Source organism: Sturnus vulgaris, chromosome 24 (assembly GCF_052056855.1).
Source record: "Sturnus vulgaris isolate bStuVul1 chromosome 24, bStuVul1.hap1, whole genome shotgun sequence".
In the NCBI taxonomy this organism is placed as follows: Eukaryota; Metazoa; Chordata; class Aves; order Passeriformes; family Sturnidae; genus Sturnus; species Sturnus vulgaris.
This window is the reverse complement of record NC_142266.1, coordinates 3,230,625-3,245,839: the sequence shown is the minus strand read 5'-3', so window position 1 is coordinate 3,245,839 and position 15,215 is coordinate 3,230,625. Positions and strand designations below refer to the sequence as shown.

The following is a 15,215-nucleotide window of genomic DNA, read 5'->3' as shown; positions in this document are numbered from 1 at the left end:
CAGAGGGTCCTGACAGTGATTTCTGACCACAGTTTATTTGACCAGTATTTAAACCAGTACAGAGACAGGGGTGCTACATCCACCCCAACAACTTTCATTACTAAGAAGTTTTTCTTGGTGTGTCACTTCGTTCTCCCCTCTCTAACTTCCCATATCTTGTCACCAGGGAGTGAACCTTCTGGCTATTTTATGAGGTCCTAGTCATTCCACACTGGCACTAACCATATTCTTGTGTTTCAGTTTATGTATGCAAAAAAATTAAATGACAGAAATGTAAGATCGATAATTTTCATGCTATTTATTTTGTAGCATTTCTGCACTGGTTGTTCTATTCATGATAAAATGTGTAATAATTAATTCAAACATATTGTCTCCTTTCTACACTTCACCAAAAGCATAGCTTCAAATGCAGCATTTGTGAAATATCCACATGACAATCTGTGCTATGCTGCTCTGCCCTGCTGCTGAATATAGTCAGGCTGTGTTGTACGTCTTCTGAAAAATTTACAGATTTTATCAGCTTCACATGGGTGAGATACATGCCATAGGAAATGTAAGTATTAGATCCTGGTCTCCAGAAACTTTCTCAGCCGACATAAATGGTTAATAATATACAGCAGAAACACTAAAATCTTGTACATACACGCACAATGTCATCCCATCAGGTTAGAAAGTGTGGTAGAATTGGACAATGTGTCACCTCATCACACAAGACAAGCTCCCTGGGTCACACACCTCGCCTTGTTGCAAAGCTTATTTCATGTGTCTTTGATCTTATATACAGCCATGGTCACTGCAGAGACCATGGACAAGTTCTGCTATGCCATGTGCAATCCCAGACAGGAAGTATCAAATTGGCAAGAAATTCCCAGTTACATGCACAGAGCAGGGTAGCAGCAGAGATGGCAATTACCACTCTGTTCCTCAGGAATAAAAGCATGGAAAGTTTCAGGTAGGCTGTGAGAATGCACAAGGGTCGGCTACACAAGAGGAGAGTCTCAAGAGGAACACTTTTGGAAAAGTATTAGTTTTTGGAAAGCCTGTTTAAATTCTTCATTAAAAGCTGTATAAATGACTGGATTGATTAATGAGTTTAGGTAACCCAACCAGGTAAAAAAGTCCAGTAGGATGGGATGAAACCAACAGGCATCTTGGCAGATTGGTAGGACTAGGGATATGACAAAAAAAGGCAGCCAGCAGAAAATGAAAGCTCCCAGAATAATACCTAAAGTTTTGGTCGCTTTCCTTTCTCTCGCAGCAGAAATTCTTTTCCTTTCCAGCGCACTATCTGCAAGTTTTATTTTAACATGACCAATAAATATTGGGGATCCACCTGAATGGGAATGCCCTTCGTGGAGGCTGGCATTAATGGAGCAGAGGGAAGACCCTGCAGAACCAGCAATCAGGTGTGCAGTAGTGAAACGTTTCCCATACAATGGGGGTGGTTTCAGAATCCTGGATCGAGCTGCTGCATAAATTCTACCATACAATATCAGGAGCAGCACGGTTGGGATGTAGAAAGCTCCACAGGTAGAATAAATTGTGTAGGAAATTTGATCAGTGTTGACGGCACATTTTGCAATTTCTTCGGGAGCTTTCACTTGCCTCCAGAAGAAGGGTGGCACAGAGATGCTGACAGATATCATCCAGACCACGGCAATCATGAGGGCTGCCCGGCCGGCAGTGCGGCGTTTGGTGTACTCCAGAGCGTCCGTGATAGCCCAGTACCTGTCCAGGGCAATGACACACAGGTGCAGGATGGAGGCTGTGCAGCACGTGATGTCTGATGACAACCAGATGTCACACAGCAGCTGGCCAAAGGCCCACGTGTGGGTGACAGTGTAGACAATGCTGACAGGCATCACCAGCACGGACACTAAAAGATCAGTCACTGCCAAGGAGCCAATGAGGTAATTTGCAGGTGTGTGGAGCTTTCTAGTCAGAAGAATCGTAATGACAACAAAAACATTTGCAAGGATTGTTGCCAAAGTTATAACAGACAGAAGGATTGACAGAGAAATCTTCAGCCCTAAGAGTGTCCTTTCATCCCAAGGCAGTGGTGTTTCACTGACATTTAATGATTTATTTGCTGAGCTCTGCAGAGAGAACTGTGCTGAATGGTTGTACTGAGTCATCCTCTGCTCTGCTTTCACCTCCCAGTGTAATATTTCTGGGATGATGAAGAAAGATGCTCACTTTTTTTGATAAAATAGAATTTTTCATACTTTGTCCAACACTGAAGAATTATTAACTTGTTGAAAACTTCAGCTGGCGCAGTAGATGAGGTACTCTCCTATGCAATATTTTCCATCACATCACATCAATTACACCATTGTGGAAGCAAAATATCCAAAATATCCTCCAGACATGAGTCTGGTGTACGACAATGAAAACAATACTATAAATTATTGGAATTTAGGTGGTTTTCATCTTGAAGAAAATGAAATAATTATTTATTATTTTTTTTTCACACCTCCTGACTGAAGTAATCTTCTGCAAAGTTACATAAATCAATACTGAGGAGTAAGAGATGGAAAAAAGCATGCAGTTGATGCCCCTTTGCTACACTCGAGAGTATTCTCCTTTTCTCTCTAACAGCCTTTTCTCTCATGAAAGCTGACTGTCATGGCTTTGCTATTTACAATGGACACTTTATTAGCAGAGTACTTAACATATCAAACAATGATTCTGGATTCCTTCTGTAAACATCATTTTTGCCAGATTTGCAAATGAAGACTTCTTCAAGTGCAGATCTCCATTTCCATTTATTTCTCCAGACTTTTCAGGTTTTCCCTTCAAGAATTAATTTTCAAATGCTGAAGTCAGGTGTTGGGTACCAGAGCCCTATGCACTGGTGCACATTAGTGCACAGTATGCAATCTACAGACTTTCCACACTTTTCCTTGTATTCACCAGGACTGGATCTCCTGAAGTCTTCACAAACCTGAAGGAAACATCCTAAGAGAGATTTCCATCAGGCCTTTCACTCACTTCCACCCATGAGCACCAGAATGTCACTTATATCATGCCAGCCCAACCCTTCTTGAAAGAGATCCTGGATGTGGGTCATGAATGGCTTTGGAGTGTGCTGTGAGGGCTACAAGGTGAACACCAAACTTTTCCAAGGAGACAATCACCAGATAATCACCTTCTCCCAGCCATGGAGGAGAAGAGCCTCTCTCAGTCATCCCTGGTACCAATTCATGCCATCCAACACAGAACGGGTTGGGAATCTGTGGAGCAAGAGGAGTATATATTCTACATGAAACATTAGCACTTTGAAGTCAAATAGACTCCCTTAAGCTCATAAATTCTAATATAAGAGGCAACACTTTTCAGTTTGCTGTGTTTGACTTTTTTACATACAGCCACCTTCTGTGAGTCAAACATTTTCAGACTTTTCTAATAAGGAGACATAGAAAAATCTCATATTTCACATTAGACTATTTCTTTCTTGATTTTTTTTTCTCTAGGAAGGGAAAATTTTTCATGACCATTTTGTGATACTGACCAAAGGTTCAATTGATAAGAATTTTTGAACATAAAAGTGTTCAAAAGTGACCAAAGTCCATTAGATCCAGTCACCAGTTTCTGGCAATGGTTCATAAATTCAGCTCAAACATTTTGCCATTCTCCGATGCTTTCCCAACACTGAAACATTTTTTTGAGACAGAGACCAGAAAAAAAAAATTGTGGATGTGGATACACCATAGATTTATAGTTCAGCATAATGGTGGGTTTATTTCCTAATGATTTCTGAAAAGTACTTTGCTTTTTGAATCATTGCATAGCACCGATCTGACATTTCCACAGAGCAGTCCCAACTAATATAATTCCAAATACCTTGAGTGGTGATACCAGCTTTTTTTTTCCTGTCTGCTCAGTTTTTGCATCTGTGAGCATTGTATTCCTTCTCCCACTTTTAAACTAAAGCTCTTTGCAACTCTGCACAGTCAGTCCTTGTCTTTAATACCCTGCAGAGCTTTGTTTCATCATCAGTGCCATCACCACACTACTCATGGACTTCCCACATCACTCTTGAGAGTCTAAGTAATTTTATCAGTTCACTCCATATACTTATCAGCTTAATTAATTAACAGATTGGTGAAGCATATCTTCCTTTACTAAAGTCCGAACTTCACTGACAGTTACCAAAATCACCGTATTTACTGTGTGTAAAACAACAAACTGTTTCTTCTTGTCATTTCTGCCAGCAGGCTGTGAGTGCAGATCTCAGTGCATGGCTCAGCAGTTCCTGCACCTCTTTGGGAAGAGGCACCAGTGTTTGCCTGGCAGCTGGCAGGTGCACAGGGAGCTGAGGTAGAGGCTGACCCCTGCTGATGTCACCATCACACTTCGAGTTTCATTAAAATCCAGCTGAGCACTGTCTGATAGTAAAATTTTGTTGTTGTTGTTCCCTTTGGCCAGAAATAAAGGTTCCACTTGTAAATATCTCTGATTTCTCTTTAGTGAAGAGAAATGCTGAAGTTAATCTTGTTTCTCTAAGGCATTGCCTTTATTTATTTTGCCATACTTTTAACTCTCTGACATAGTAATGGCTCACTTCAGAACTCTCACTGTTAGGGACTAAGAAATCTCTTACCTGAAATAATGGGCTGATTGCACATCCCACACAGGAGAAAATCTAAACTAAAACCACCAGACAGACTTATTAACACTATTAAAGACTGTTAAATGGCTGTATTGCCTAAAAACCAAAGCCAAATCCAACCTTGATGTCAGTTGTCACTGCAAAAAGAGATACCAAGCCTTTCCCAAACACTGTATCAGCTTTTTCTCTCTGTTACAACATTCCAGCAATATGAACTGAAGTGATTGCACCTCACCTACCTGTACATGAACAAGCCTATTAGCAGTCCTATTGCTTCCACCAGCTTGCAGTCACTGTGGGAGAAAAAGAAACTGATGTGAAACATGATGTTTGCAGTCCAATGAACTAGTCTAGAGTTCAAATGAATACTAAACCTTCAACAGACTGGTAAATAAGCAACCCAACACTAGGAGAAAGTCATACTGAAACCACACATATACTCAGTTACTGAATTAATTTTTATAAATAAATTATATTTTCCTCTGATGTGATCACCAAAGGAAAAGAACCAATGTTCTATGAGAATGCTACAACTCAGTACATTATTATTTATTGTGTACTCAGGAAGAGTTACCATCTAGACAAAATGAACATATTCCAAATAATTTAGTATTTCAATGAAGTTACCTTTTACTCAACAAAAGAATGATGAACACAGGTAAACTATTTCCCTTTTAGAAAGAAAAAGAAATTATGTTTGTGTAAATTAGAGATACTTCAGAAGAATAGAATTAAATGACAAGCAGTCATTAAATTATGTCAAGTACAAGGTCATGTACATGACACAAAGCCCTTAACACACCTGTTGAGGAAGCAGAACACAAACACACAGACATTGCATGTCCTGGCAGAGCAGAGCTATGAGTACAAGTGGCCATCCGTGTTTCCTGAGGGCACAGGGACACGCTGGCCGGGCAGGAGGAGCACTGGGCAGAGCCTGGAATCCATTCAGTGCCAGCAGCTCAGGGCACAGCTGCAGTGCCAGCTGCAGACTGAACTCCTGTGGGTAACAGCTTCTTCAAAACCTCTGAGACTCTGCCACATCAAACCTTGTGGTGAGCTGGTGAGAAAGCCAGCTGTGACTGTGGGGCTGCAGCTGGAAGGGGTTTTGGTGGTGCAAGTGTGACTTCCTGGGTGGTCAGACAGGGAACTTTCCTTAGGGCTGGTGATGTTATCACCTCTAGATAAGGCAGCGTTGTTGCCTCTGTGTGTGCTGGCACTGCAGCCTACAGGCAGCTGGCTGCGTGGCACGGCAGGTTTGTCACCCTGCTTTGTCCCCAGGTTTGTCACACTTCACAGGGTGGGAATCGTCCCAGGTGCCTTGGCTGCATCACCCCCCTACATGGCCCATCTTTCCACGGGCTACACCTGGTGCTCTTGGCCATGGACTGTGAGTATTATTTTCACTTCAAAGTGCCTGAAATAACTTGAAGGTGACGTCACAACAAACCAGAGTGAGTCTTGCAGGCAAGACTTGCTAAAGAGCAGTCAGGAACAGCCCAGAGCAAAGGAGGGCACACACCTGTCCTTGGTTTATCATGGAGGGCACACACCTGTCCTTGGTTTATCCATGGAGGACACACCTATCCTTGGTTTATAATGGAGGGCACACACCTGTCCTTGGTTTATCATGGAGGGCACACACCTGTCCTTGGTTTATCCAGGAAGGGCACACACCTGTCCTTGGTTTGTCCCTGCTGATCTCCCCCTGTGGATTGTCCCCACTACTGCATTAAGCAGTGCTGGTTTGGCAGTCGAGGGAAGATGGGGCAAATGCAAATTGAAGATGGGACCAACCCATGCAGTGAGGATGAGAAAACAAGGCACAGAGTGACTCTGGGCTGAAGGTATGATACAACCACAGCAAGCAGCACTTCATCAGAGGAAGGAGCATTTAAATGGAGAGGCAATTCCAGCCATTGCAGTGCTATTTAACTTAGCAGAAAGCTTAGCTCAGGGTCTGGAAGGTGAAGCAAGGTCACATGCAATGCGAAAAAAGAACACACTTAAGCTGTTGGTGATAACAATGACACTGCTTCAAGGTCCTCCCTTAAAACCAGGTACTTAGGAAAAGGTGCTTTGTGCTCCAGCTCTGCAACTGAACTCAGAGAGCAAGGGCAAGGTGGCAGGGGAGGGTGTTTTTGAGGAAAAAACGAGCACCAGGGGTGCCAAGGCAGCTACACTGGCAGGCAGGAGAAGGCTGGGTGGCTCCAGGAGCTCCTCAGTGTCATCACTGACCAGGTGTCATCAGCTGGGCTCTGTGCTGCAGATATTGCCCAGGTGATCAAAAAAATGAGGAAAATGAGACAAAATATCCTTGAGGAAGTCACACATTTCGTTTAAGTTCACACTGAAGTTAGAGGAATTAGAGAATCCGTTTTCTTCTCTTGAAGCTGGAGAATTGCAAAGGGATGACTGAGAACAGAGCTAATGTTCAGCAAACTGAGATTTCAGCAAGTTAAAAATCCATTTTGTAACTGATCCTCGCGTTTCATTTAAATGTAGAATCCACAGAATAGACCAGGTCTAGTCTGTCATGCTGAAAGCTTCACTGCTTCCAATGAGAGCCAACAACAAGTGGCCAGAAGGCAGGAGAGGAGATGGCACTCTGGCCTAGAGGAACCTCTCTGAAAGCCCATTTCAGAGCAGAATTTAAAAGAGAGAGCAAGTTTTGAATAAGTTCTTACATATTTGGGACAATTGACTCAAGCATGCATCATAAAGTAGGTATGGAGCTCAACCTAAAGACAAAAGTGCTGTTCAAACAACATGAAATATATTTAATATTAGCTCTAGGAATCTGCCCATCCATAACCAAACATGGATGCAGCTCCTGGGAGAACACCAGGCAAAGTTATAGTGTATTGCACTGAAAAATCAAAGGTTTACACACAGTCTATGTAAATTCTCTTTGCGTCTGAATTTGTGCTCGAGCCCAGCAGCAGCTGGGCCCTTTAGGGCTGAGCATCTCCCTTCACAGCCAGTGAGGGGAGCTGGTAGAGAAGAGTTCAAGCCTGGCTCTGAGAGTGTTCACTCCAGCACGGCACATGCAGCATGGCTCGATGTCTAATGTGCCAAGGTCATTGTGACTATTTCCAAGTAAATCCAGCATTCCTGTTTAGTTCATTTGATATAGAGAACGGCATTCTATATGAGAAACTATATGCAAAACATTTCTCATTTTTAAAAAGCCACTATAGTAATTAGCAAGCAAATATTAGCAATGTTTAACACCTTTACTGTCTTCTCTCCACCTTCTATTTTCGCTAAGCTTTTAAGAAACTATTGGTATTTTTCCTCTCTCATCTTTATTTACACACCACCAATATGTATTAGCTATCCAACCCGTTGTTAATTACCAAGTTACAATTGCTCTTATACCTTTTATAACTTATAAACTAAATATTAGTTATCAAAGAGAAAGTCTGGGATTTAATGGGCAGTAATTCTGGTAAATACTATACTGCAAAAACAGACTATAATATGTCACCAATAAGATCTTTGTGGGGAGCAGGGGCTGGAGCACTCAGCTCTCAGCCATAAAGTCTCTGATGACAAACATCCACCACGAAAAATCTCCAATTAACTTTTCCTTTCTCACATTTTTTCTCCCATTATGACTCAGTATCATGTAATCAGTGGAATTTTAAGGGCCAGAGAAAAAGAGGGGTGTGAGATTGTAATGCCAGCTGTGCCCAAGAGCCAGCAAGGTGGGATCTGGAGCAAGCAGAATGACACTGACTCTGATCTGGCTGAGCTGAGTGATACAGAAACTCAGATCTGACACACCAGTGGCTGCTCATCTCAGACTCCAGCTATAGAAATTACTGCTCTAGAAGCTGTTGAATGGTGCCCATTTATTTCCAGTTTCTGACAAGGACACCTGGAGTGACACCACCATGGGAAAGCTTAACTTGAGCTTGTCAGCCTTGCCTGATGTGTGGCAGCAATGGTGCATGGCAGGAGAGCTGGAGCAGGGACAGGAGGTCAGGTGGGGTCTCCCAAGTACCTGCTCTGAAGTACTAGAAAGAATGGGGAGCCAAGGTTAAAAATTCCTGCATAGTACCTCTAGACTGCTTTCAGGCCTGGGAACTTTTCCAAGTATTTAATGGTGTTTAAATGCTTTTATTTTTAAGTCAACAAAATGTTACCATACATCCAATGGAACGGGAATAAGGCTCATACTGACTGCTCTGGAAAACACCAGTGCAGAGTCCTCAGCACTCAAACCTTCAAATTTTTAAAATCAGGTGGGATATATAATAATAAATACTAGAGAGACCTGCAAAGAAGAAAAAGTTCTTGCAAGTCTCATCCACATTATCCTTGCTTGGTTCAGCACTTCACTGTGCTCTGTGGCTCTTCTATTGATGCCTTACTGAATTCAATTTCAGTATGCAGAGCCACTCTCATGAGACTTTATCCACAAACACAGTAGTCCATTAAGATTTTTAAGGGCTATCCATATGTTCCAAGTTTAACTTTTATGGTTTGGCCATTATTCTTTGCCTGACCTTTTTGTCCAGTCCAGAAGTCAAGAATTATATATTTTCTAGAAAGGATCTCAAAGGGTTGCCTGCAAAGGGATTTGAAAGGCATTGGTTGGTGTGCTAATACTTGCACTGATATAAACAGGTATGCCTCAAAAATACAAGCTGTGATGATAGATCATAATATGTCTGTCTAACTATAAATACTGAATTAGAGTGTACCCCTGATTGCCAACAATGAGGATGAGAGGGCTTCAGAAGGCTCCTCCTGCAGCACTTCCTCACCTAATAAATAAATGAACTTCTGCAGAAAAGTGATTTACACTTTTGGAAGTAGCACCCTGGATCCTCTTACCCTCTGTCTTGAAGGCAATTCAGGAAAAAAACTGGGAACAATTTCAGCCTGAATGACCTCCAGCTGCAGGAGGTGTGTGAAGTAACATGCAGGGATTTTACCTAGACACAAGCAGGATGAAACCTATTCTACCATAAAATTCTACAATTCTAACAGCAATTGTACCGTGATGGGGATGAGGAGGCCCAGTAGTTGGTATTCTCAGAAATTGTTTGAGTGATGCAGTAGGTGGCATGTATCAGCCAGTGGAATGATGCTGGATCCCAGAAATCTGGGATTTTTGAGATTTCTGTGTTTTCTGGCACTGATCCCCTGGAGAACACTGCTTTTTACTAAGGCCTTGGAGAAGCTTCCAAATTTGAGTGATGGAGTTAAAATCACGGGTGTGTAGTTAAATAGAAGTGTGTGATTTCACATGGTGAAGGGTTGTAAATGTGAGGTTTTTATAATATAGCAATAGGGATGGGACAAGATGGAGGATTTTGGGTGGTGTCTCTTTTTGGTGTCCCTCCTTCTTCATGATTTCATGCTGCACTCAGGGTCTCAGGAGTTTGGTTATTGGGTCAAAAGTTAAATAATACAGGTGTTAATTCTGTATTGGACTGATTAGCTTTAAGAGACCTTGTAGCTAGTTGGATTCACCTCCATTTTGCTGGATTCCAGCTGGTAGCTAGAAGTGTTGCAGAACTCTTTGTGCTTTAGATAAGATTTAATAAACAACCAAGCCCGAACACGAGAAAATTCATTTCCTTCGTGTGTTTTTAATCCTGGCTCTGAGTGAAGACAGAAGAAACTGCAAACAAACCACTAATTAAGTGGTGCAAAACACCACCACCCTTAAAGAATGACACTGCTGGGGTTCCAGCCCAGAACATTGGGGAAGAGGATTAAGGTTAAAGTTGAGTTTAAGGACCAGTGCAAGGTGTGTAGTTCAGGTAGAAATGAGCAGTTCCCTGTTGTGTGATGGAGAGTAACCAGCTCAGCAAAAGCTCTGCAGTGTCAGATCAATGTGCACTGTCAGCAGAGCCAGTGACATTGTACCAGGGCAAAACAGCAAACACCTTGGCAAGTGTGTAACTGGGAATAAGGCCTTGAAGAGATTTTGTTCTGTTCATCTTGAACAAGACCAAATGACAGCCTGGCATTCAGCTTTGGGCACCGTTCCCAAGAAGATACAGAGCACACAGCAAGAAATCAGAAGACAGCAGCAGGAATCATCTGAAAAGAAAACGTAAGGGAAGAAAATGTTTGGGAATAAACTGCATGGGAACAGGGACGTCGGGGCTGAGCACAGCTGAGGGAGATGTTCAACAGTCTTTCCTAGCAAGAGAGCCTGCAGAAAAGGAAGGAAGAGTCTGTTCCCTGTGGCTGTGACTAATACCACTAAAAGGAGAGGAACTTAACTACAGCAAGGAAGACTGAGCCATTAGGAAAACTTTAGAGAAAGAGTAGTGAAACAAAGTATTGCTTAGAGACACTGTGACATCTCAATCACAGAAAGTCACAAAGAGAGGTCACACAATCTTTTTGGAGTGTGATTTCCTAAAACCAATGAAGCACCAAGTGAATTAGTCTACCCCATGTAAAATGGTGAAGAGCAGAATTTTATGACTGCAATTCCCAGCCATCAGAAGTGTGATATATCAGAAGCAAATGACTGAGTGGCTGGTGAGAATGCCACTCTAAGACAATCCAGATCTGGGAGTAAATGTGAAAACCAGAGAACTTTACAAGCAAAATGGACTATGTTTTTGATATTTGCTAATTTAAGTATTTGAGAAGCTTGTATGATGTACATCTTAAATCCTTTGTTAGGATGCTGGTTTAAAGACAATATGAAAAGAAAAAGCAAATTTGCCTTGAAAAACCTCCCAGATCCCAGACTGCTTTCTGGAATAATCTGTTCAACACTCTACTGACCGCAGTTCCTAGAAGGAGGAAGCTTAAATTACTGGCAAAGTAATCCCACCTCTCTAAAGTCAGTTTTCCCCTTAATTTTGCACAGGAAGTTTTTTTCCCTGGGGTTTACATCAGGCTCACAGCTGGGAGAGGGACTGTCTCTCTGGAAGAAGCATTATTCTCCCTGAGGTCCATGTTCCAGTTTCATGCATTGCTGCCCGCAGTACACTGGAAACACCAGGCTGCAACTCTGGCAGTCCTTGTTCTTGGCTCTGTGCTGCAGGACCAAAGCTCATCCCAAACGTGGCTCAGATTTATCATTGATACAACAAGTGACAGGTGGTGCTTTGGCTCCATGTGAGAAAATAGTGCTTTTTGTCCCAAAAAGTACATACAGGTACGGATAGGTGAGGATTCTGAGGTTTCAGTATTACTGTGGTAACTCCTGGCTTTACCCTAGCAGCTAATCAGAGGCGACCCTTGCCTGCCATCATACCCAAAGCAGGAGTGAAGAAGAAACCAGGTAGCTGTCACTCGTGGAATACAAACCAGGATAATGTGGGATAATTACAGGAAAAAGCCTAAAGTAACTCGAAGCTTTCCCTAGGGCAATCCACAAAAAATGACATTTCTAAAGTGGTCACTTCCTTGAATACAGTATTACCCCGAACCTGGAGGAAGAGACCTGTAATAGGCATTTAAAACTCTAAATCACCTGTGAGCTTCCCTCCCACATTCACAGCAAAAAGGCTCATTACAGGCTACCCAGAAAGGTTGTGGCTCGAAACATTCAAGGTCAGGTTGGACGGGGCTCCGAGCAGCCTGATTTGGTTGAAGAGGCATCTCGCGGCTGGGGGGATGGACTAGGTGACCTCTAAAGGTCCCTTCCCACCCAAACCATCCAGTAATTCCCACCCAAACCATCCAGTGATTCCGTGGCGCCCGTGTCCGGCGCTGCGGGGTCTCCGCTGTCCGCAGGGCGCTGCCCAGGTTGTTCTGCCCGCCCCATCCACCTGCAGATGGCAGAGCCGGAGCCATGCGGGCTCATCCCGGCTCGATCCCTGCCTCCAGCTCCCGACCCCCGCCTCCCGCTCGCCATCCTCCGCCGGCGGCTCCCTGGGCTTTTTCCGGGGCCACCGGGGCGAAGCCCCCAACACTCTGTCCCCAGGAGCCAACTTCAGCCGGGGCCAAGCACCCGCCCCGTCGGCAGCGCCCCGGCTTCACCGCAGCATCTCCCCAGAATCTCCCCGATATCTCTCCAGAATCTCCCCAGCATCTCCCCGATATCTCCCCAGCATCTCTCCAACATCTCCCCGGCATTTCCCAGGCACTCACCCGCTGTCCCCTCCGTGCCGCTCTCTCCCGGCTCCGTCAGCGCCCAGCCTGAGCTGTCAGCGGCCCCGGCTGCTCGCCCCGTTCCTGCACTCCCTCCCCTCCCCTTCCCTCCCCTTCCTCCTGCTCCTCTGCTTTGCTCCTCCGCTCCTCAGCGTGGCGGGGCGGGTCGCTCGTGGGTCGGGGCAGCGAGGGTCCCTCCTTGGCCAGCGCCCCCAGCCCCAGCGCCCCCAGCCCCAGAGACCTCAGCCCCAGAGACGTCAGCCCCAGCCCCGGTTCGAGCGGTCCCGGCCCGGGCGGTCCCGGTTCGGGGCCGGACTCTGGGCCAGCGCTGCCCGATGCTGAGCGGGGGTCGCAGCCCCTTCCCGGGAGTTTCTGCACCGGACCCGCTGTGCCAGCCTGGCCCTGCAGCCTGCGGGGTCGGAAAACCCGGCGCTGTTCGGATGGTTCGAGGATTGATAAATGTCAGGGTACCGGTGATGGCCGGGGACAGAGGACGGGTCAGAGCTGGGCCCTGACCCAAGAGCTGCTGCAGCCTGGCTTCGACCCGGGGCTTGCACACCCTCCCAGCACTACCCTACTGCATCCAAAGCTAAAAGACCCAGTGTTAATTCCAGCATTTTTAAGTTATGCAGTTAGTGGATTTTACCAGTTTTATTTGCTAATGAGAAATGAATGTTGTAGGTTTGGGGTTTTTTTCTGAAGAAGCAGTAACTATGTTCGCACGACATAAAACTTTAACATAAAGGTAATTCAGATTCCAAGGTCTTGAAAGAGAAATGCTTAAGCCACAGCTCCTTTGCAGCATCATTTGGCCTTAAATAGATTCTAAATTAGCTATTGCCAACTGTCTCCATTTTCCTCTGGCAGCTAATTTACATATTGGATTACTTTCAAAATATATATAATCTCGTGATTTTTGCACTCTTAATACTGTTGATAGCCAGGCTCTACTCTCTCCACCATGCTTCTCAGTAAATGGTTTTTGACAAAACAAAACTGCCAAGTCTGCTGTACCTGTCCTCAACTTAGACTCAAAAAAGTCAGTCTCTCCCCAAATATCTTAGAGGGTTTTGCCCCAGCTTGAACATCTCAAATAGCTGTCTGCTTCCAGAGCAGCAGCATTTTACCTTTTCTCCACTGCAATGGAGAATGGTGTTGAACAGGGAATGGCTGAATGGTAGAAACCATAATGCTAAAGCCTCCCTTGAGACTGAGAAGAAAATACGAGCTTTTTAAACTCCAGCCACATGGTGTGAATCTTACACAAAAAATAATAATTCCTTGCAGCATCACTTCACTCCCAGGCTGGGAGAGGACACATGGTGAATCTTTCGAGCTTCCAGAATTTCCCACTGAGACAAGAGTAGCTACAATAAGTTTTCTCTGAAAGTCTAAAGATGCTTCTCCATTTATTTTCCTCCCAAACAATGTGGGTGTTGTTTCGTGGGTGGGAATGTGTTTGATGTGATACAATGTGAAAGGAAAAAGGCTGTCTCTTTTATCTCTCCAGCTGAGGAATAAATCCTGCCCTTGGGGTAGAGATACTCCAGGGCACCTTGCAGAGCTTTGCAGCAGAGCTCAGGCTGGGCTGGGGTCTGTGGCCACCCCAAGGGAGCTGCTGCTGCTGCCCTGCATTCCCTTGTCAGGAGAAGAGGCAGAGGATGGATTCCTCCTAGAACAGAAAAAAGGAGTAAAGTTTTTCTCCCATTCCAGGACCTCACAGATGTCAGTTATTTTTCAGAAAGAGTAATTCCATGCAGAAAAAGGAAGTGTCTGCTGGCTTTCCTTAAGCTGACTTGGAAAATCAGAGAAAATCTTGGGGTGCAGATTGTTCTTCAGATATTAAAAAAAAAATAAAAATCTTCTTCCTTTCACTTTGATCTTTCATACACTCTATTATAAGAGCTACAGCACAATACTCTCACCTTTACAAGGTCAAAATCAGTATTGTATTTAATATCTTGTTTTGAATGTCCTGCTTAGAAAAATAATGCAACTACTCTATTTTGAGATACATTATCTTCATTTTTGATGGAGCAGGAGCAGGTGCACAGAGAGATTTTTTGCATAGGCCCAGAGTCGGTACAAATGTACACCAGTAAGACAGACACATCTACAGACAAAAGAGGCTTTGAAACAAGTCTACTCTTTGGTCTAACACTAGGGGGAAAAAAAAACAAACAAACCCACAGCTACATTGGCATGATTGGCACAGTCACAGCAATATGTTGGTGATGCTCAGTCTACAGATCCCTGTGCTGGAGAGGTTGTTTTACATCAGTGGAGCTCAGGCACATTTGCATCCACTTGGTGCTGCCTGAGGCATGGTCCTGGGTGAAGATCAGGATTTCATACACAGCTTTTAATAAGTTTCTTCCTTTAATCCCCTTATTAGACTTTGACGAGGCTGATTTCATTTTTCCGTTTTAAACTGAGCTCATCTAAGCAGTCCTACCTCTAATTTTGTTTCCTATCATGTCTGACTCCCAGAATTTCTCACTGCTTCTGCTCACAGCTTAAACAT

At 44.1% G+C, this 15,215-nt stretch overlaps 1 protein-coding gene across 1 annotated transcript; it reads right to left on the bottom strand.

The window, feature by feature from the left end:
- Window positions 1-274: 274 nt before the first annotated feature.
- Window positions 275-12,775, bottom strand: HTR1D (5-hydroxytryptamine receptor 1D). The gene is made up of 3 exons (XM_088178128.1): window positions 12,692-12,775; window positions 4,852-4,905; window positions 275-3,233 (listed from the first exon to the last, which is right to left on the bottom strand). The coding sequence occupies exon 3, from the start codon at window positions 2,133-2,135 to the stop codon at window positions 999-1,001; it is 1,137 nt and encodes a 378-aa protein (XP_088034254.1). The 5' UTR covers window positions 2,136-3,233; window positions 4,852-4,905; window positions 12,692-12,775; the 3' UTR covers window positions 275-998.
- Between the last annotated feature and the right edge of the window lie 2,440 nt (window positions 12,776-15,215).

Excerpts from the sequence above, each read along its gene's own strand:
- HTR1D (XM_088178128.1), bottom strand. The coding sequence starts at position 2,135 with ATGACTCAGTACAACCATTCAGCACAGTTCTCTCTGCAGAGCTCAGCA.